Source organism: Microtus ochrogaster, chromosome 18 (genome assembly GCF_000317375.1).
Source record: "Microtus ochrogaster isolate Prairie Vole_2 chromosome 18, MicOch1.0, whole genome shotgun sequence".
Taxonomy (NCBI): Eukaryota; Metazoa; Chordata; class Mammalia; order Rodentia; family Cricetidae; genus Microtus; species Microtus ochrogaster.
Genome location: NC_022020.1, coordinates 8,604,982 through 8,610,289, shown reverse-complemented (window position 1 = coordinate 8,610,289; position 5,308 = coordinate 8,604,982). Strand labels below are relative to the sequence as shown.

At 43.3% G+C, this 5,308-nt stretch overlaps 1 protein-coding gene across 4 annotated transcripts in view; it reads left to right on the top strand.

Annotated features, from left to right (window-relative positions):
- The window catches only part of Ss18 (SS18, nBAF chromatin remodeling complex subunit), a 55,381-nt gene that overhangs the window by 29,024 nt on the left and 21,049 nt on the right, over positions 1-5,308 (top strand). For all 4 annotated transcript variants that reach the window (XM_026783545.1, XM_005355782.3, XM_005355780.3 and 1 more), the window contains one exon: positions 1,560-1,781. In XM_026783545.1, coding sequence (XP_026639346.1) covers positions 1,560-1,781 — 222 coding nt within the window. The remainder of the gene's footprint in view (positions 1-1,559; positions 1,782-5,308) is intronic.

Here is a 5,308-nt window from a genome sequence, read left to right as displayed (position 1 = left end):
CCTCATCCCCGCCCCCGTCTCCCCTTCCTAAAAAACACCCTTTACATAAACTTTCCATCAGTGTACAGACAGCTGTCTCATTTGGCGCCCATTCACATCCTTTTTTTAATGTATAGATGTTTGCCTGCTTTGTATGTCTGTACCATATGTATTCCGGTACCCAAGGAAGCCAGTAGAGGGTCTAGGACCCCGTGGGACTATACTTAAAGAAGTTGTGGGGCTGTGGTGGGTGCTGGGAATCAAACCTGGGTGCTCTCCGTCTTCACCCTTCTTTATGGTACACCATTGCCTGGTGACGGAAATGAAGTTTCTAGTGTTTTGGTATGTCTGTGCATATGCATGTGCACATATTTTTGCTTCCATGCATACATGTACTTCAGAACATATTTAGAATCCTAGAACTTAAATTATTGGATTACAAGTACATTTTATGATGGGTGTAAAGTACATTTCAACCTGGGTGTAGTGGTAAATACCTGTAATCCCAACACTTCAGAGGTAGGAGACAGGAGGTTCAGGAGTTCAAGATGATCCTTGCTGCACAGTGAATTTGAGGCCAGTCTGTGCGACAGAATATTCTGTGCTATAAACCAGTACATTTTAAAGTTTGCTAGTCATTGCAGATTACTCTGTATAAAAATAAAGCAGTACTTAACTTAGCTTTACATCCCTTCAGCAGTGTATGAGAGTGTTCCTTCGTGGTAAGCTGGATCAGGGTTCTAGACAGGTCATGCTGAATCTAGACTGACCGGACTAGGCTAGTTGGCCAGCAGGCCTCAGGGATTACAGGTCTGCTGTCTTGCTCTGTGTTTCACACATGTTCTAGGTATCCAACACAGGTTCTCATGCCTGCATGACAAGCACTTTAGCTACTCTGAGCCATGTCCCCAGATTCTATTTTAGTTGTTTTGATATGTTCAAATTCATTTTTATGTAACTAAATTTATCTATTTATTATGGCTCGGAGATTCCAAGCATACCTAAGACCTTCCCCTTCCGATATTATTTTCAAAGTTCTCATGTTTGAAATTATCTTTCATGATTTGTTTTTCCTTTAATATTTACATGTTTTATACATAATGAAGTTAGTTTTAGAGGAAGAAATGAGGTAGTGCTCCAGCTGGGTGGTTTTCCAAATGGCTATCCAGTTGTCACTGCCCTCTCGGCTGGACTCTGTCTCTGTTGCCCATGGCTATAAATGTCACCATTGCTTATCATTTGCTGCATTATGTATTGGGCAGTGTGTTCCCTTGGCCTGTCCTCTGTTTGCTTATGTCTGCTAGAACCGCACACTTAATACTCCATGAGTCTCATTGCCTAGCAAGCTAGTGTTCCTTCCTTACTCCTCTCGTACAGTTCCTGGTTTTCCGAGGTCAATTTCCTCCTCTCTTAAGCTAGGAAAATAGCAGCACGGACCTTGTCAGAGTTACCTGTTTAAACTGTTCACTGTTCCTGTCGACTAAATATTCAAGTTGTTGCTTAGGCTGTACTACAGTAATAAAAACTTGTACCATGTATCCCTTTAACTCATTTTCCATTCTGACCATTTCTCTTCAAAGGGCCTAACCATATACCAATGCAGGGACCTGGACCCAATCAGCTCAACATGACAAACAGTTCCATGAATATGCCTTCAAGTAGCCACGGCTCCATGGGAGGCTACAACCATTCTGTGCCATCATCCCAGAGCATGCCTGTGCAGAACCAGATGACAATGAGCCAAGGGCAGCCAATGGGAAACTATGGTCCCAGACCAAACATGAACATGCAGCCAAATCAAGGTACCTGTGCCCTTGCTTCTCCCTCTTCCCAGCTCTGGCCCCCTTGTACCCCTCCTTCCACTTCATGATCTCTTCCGTAATTGTTATTGTATGTGTGTGCGTGTGCATTTGCATATATACACACATGCACATACAACTTGAGTTCATTTAGCATTATTTATGTTTATGGCTGACTAATGGGGGTCAGATACCTAACACATTTGGGAGTAGCCTGATCTCCCTCTCTTGTCAGCTGCTGACCACTTGTAGCTCTTGTCTAGATGTCAGACCTTGTGGCATTTCTTCATATTGGCTTGTCAGTTGGTGGTCATGCCAGTCTTGTATCATGGAGATTTCGTGGGTACATTTTCCTGTCCTGGCTGGCTCGTCCAGGCGTTCCGTTGAGAACTGAAGACAGATTCGCAGTGTGTAGTCGAGGCTAGCCTGAACTTGCGGCAGTTCTGCCTCAGCCTCTCCATTGCTGAAGCCCAGCACTGAGGTCTGTCTGAAGAAGATGCTGTAGCCTCGTTGGTTTGCTTTTTGGTTGAAGACAGGCTCTGTCTGGAGTGTGAAGTCGCACAGTGGTACTCATGAGAAAACAGCATGCATTGAGTTGAAGCCTTGAGTCTTTACATTTGTGTTTAGAAATTAAATTGCTGAATTTGCCTTTTCAAGCTTGTTTGCCTTTTGCACATTTTATTTGGACTGCTTCATAATGCTGGTCACCAGAAAAGGCAGCATTTTGTTTTGTGTTAGAACACTGGGGTGTGTGATCTGCCATCCAGGCACACTGTCTTAAAAGTCACCAGCCTGGTCCTTTGCCCCTGCCGTGCCTCTTCTGACTGCCCTGTGTTTGAGCAGGGCAGCTCCTTCTAAAGGTGGGCGTGCCTCTGCGCCCATGGCTAGCTGCTTAGCATACTGGAGCGCACTGCAGTTTATTACCAGTCTCCGTGAAGCTGATTTCACGTTTCTCTTTTAAGTGTCCTGTAAATAATTAGAAACCAGTAACTCTGTTCTGCTGATTGCTGTATTAATGCGGTTGTCACATTGCCTCCTTAAAGCTATTTCATGTACAGAATGTAGTGAGCCTTGTTTTTTTAAATTTACATACACTTTTTTATTTTTATTTATTTATTTTTTTGGTTTTTCGAGACAGGGTTTCTCTGTGGCTTTAGAGCCTGTCCTGGAACTAGCTCTGTAGACCAGGCTGGTCTCGAACTCACAGAGATCTGCCTGCCTCTGCCTCCCGAGTGCTGGGATTAAAGGCGTGCGCCACCACTGCCCGGCTACATACACGTTTTTATAAAACAGTCTTTAATTTTACATACCAATCCCAGTTCCCTCTCCCTTTCCTCCTCTTTCACTCCTCTCACCCTTCCCCCACCCCAGCCCCCATCTGTTCTTCAGAGGGAAGCCAACAAAGTCTAGCACTGAGGCCCTCCCCCTATATCTAGGCTGAGCAAGAAATCCTTCCATAGGGAATGGGCTCCAAAAAGACAGTTCAAGCACTAGGGATAAATCCTGATCCCACTGCCAGTGACCCCACAAACTGCCCAAGCCACACAACTGTCACCCGCATTCAGAGGGCCTAGTTTGGTCCTGTGCAGGTTCCCCAGCTGTCAGTCCAGAGTCAGTGAGTTTCCACTAGCGCGGGTCAGCTGTCTCTGGGTTTTCTCACCATGGTCTTGACCCCTTTGCTCATATTATCGCTCCTCCCTTTCTTCAACTGGACTCTGGGAGCTCCGCCCAGTGCTAGCTGTGGGCCTCTGCATCTGCGTCCATGCAGATGAAGGTTCCATGATGACAATTAAGGTAGCGATCACTCTGATCGCAGGGGAAGGCCAGTTTGGGCACCCTCTCCACTATTACTTAGAGTCTTAGCTGGGGTCATCCTTGTGGATTCCTGGAACTTTCCCTGGTACCAGGCTTCCCACTAACGCTATAATGGTGAGCCTTGATCTTGATTATAGAGAAAGATCAGATCACTCAAAGGTACTCAGATAAAGGAAGAACTGGTTGTATTAAAATTATTTACATAATTTAAAAATACTAATATAGTCTGGGATTTTTTTTTCTTCTTCATTTTTCTTTTCTTTTTTGGTTTTTTGAGACAAGGGTTTCTCTGTAGCTTTGGAACCTGTCATGGCACTCGCTCTGTAGACCAGAGCCCGAACCCGCCGAGCTCTGCCTGCCTCTGCCTCCTGAGTACTGGGGTAAAGGTGTGCGCCATCACTTTTCGACAGTCTGGACTTGTTATAATTGTGATCTGGGATCTATTGGATGAAAAACTGGAATGGTGAATGAAGGTTTTATTAAGTTTTTGTTGTTTCATCATAAAACATTCCTTTTAGGTAGTTTTTATAAAAATAAGCTACATATTTTACATTTTCTGTTTAGACATAAAAGCATGCAGAGATGGGAACACACTGCTGTGTGGATGGATAGTCCTTGTTTAGAAGGCTGGAACAATTCTAAAAATGAAAAGGAACTTTTTTCCCTCTTAAAAATTTCCCACAGGCCCCAAAGTCCTGGGTCCAACCCTTGGTACTGTTCTGTTCCCAAGCCTCAAATTTAGTAAGGATTACTTTTGTGTTTTGGTTTGGTTTTGTTTTTCATTAAAAATGACAAAAATCCTTAGACCTGTTTATCTTTGTATCAAGAAACACTAGAATAATATTCAAAAGTACTCGCTGGTTTTCTTTTTTTCCCACTGTGTGCGTGGGTTGCTTTGTTAAGATTTATTTTGTATGTGCGTTTGTCTGCGTGGGTGCAGTGTGTACTGTGTGTGCTGATGCTTCTGGAGAAGAGGGCGCCCTCTGGAGCTGGAGTTAATGCATGGCTGTGAGTCACCATGTGGATGCTCGGGACCAAACCCGGGTCTTCCGCAAGAACAAGTGATCTTAACCACTGAGCCACCTCTCCAGCCTCTGTTTGTTTGTTTTGAGATAAAGTTTCGCTGTGTACGCCAGTCTGGCCTTTAGCTTAGACTCCTCCTTCCTCAGGGGGTTACAGTCATGTGCTACCATTTTTAATGTTTTTTTTTTTTGTTGTTATGGAAACAAATATTGGTGAAATTCTAAGGCCTGGCTTATGTTTAGGGTCAGAAATATAGCACATTGTAGAATGAGTGCAAACCTGAGTTTGCAAAAAGGAAGGATGAAGATTTTGCTAAGTGATGGAGCACAATAGAAAAAAAAACTCAAAAGAGTTGTATTGCAAAAAAAGAGACATAATCACATGACAATTAGCTAATGCATTGTATCATTTACTAACATATAACACAAGACACTGTTTTTCAAGATAGGGTTTCTCTGTATAGCTTTGGAGCCTGTCCTGGAACTCACTCTGTAGACCAGGCTGGCCTGAATTTACAGAGCTCTGCCTGCCTCTGCCTCCCAAGTTCTGGGATTAAAGGTGTGGGCCACCACCATCCAGCCATTTATTATAATATATTTATATATTATATAATATATTTGTGTAAACATGCATGTTATTAGAATAAATTTTATTTCTATCAATATATAATATATAATCTGCACATTATATAT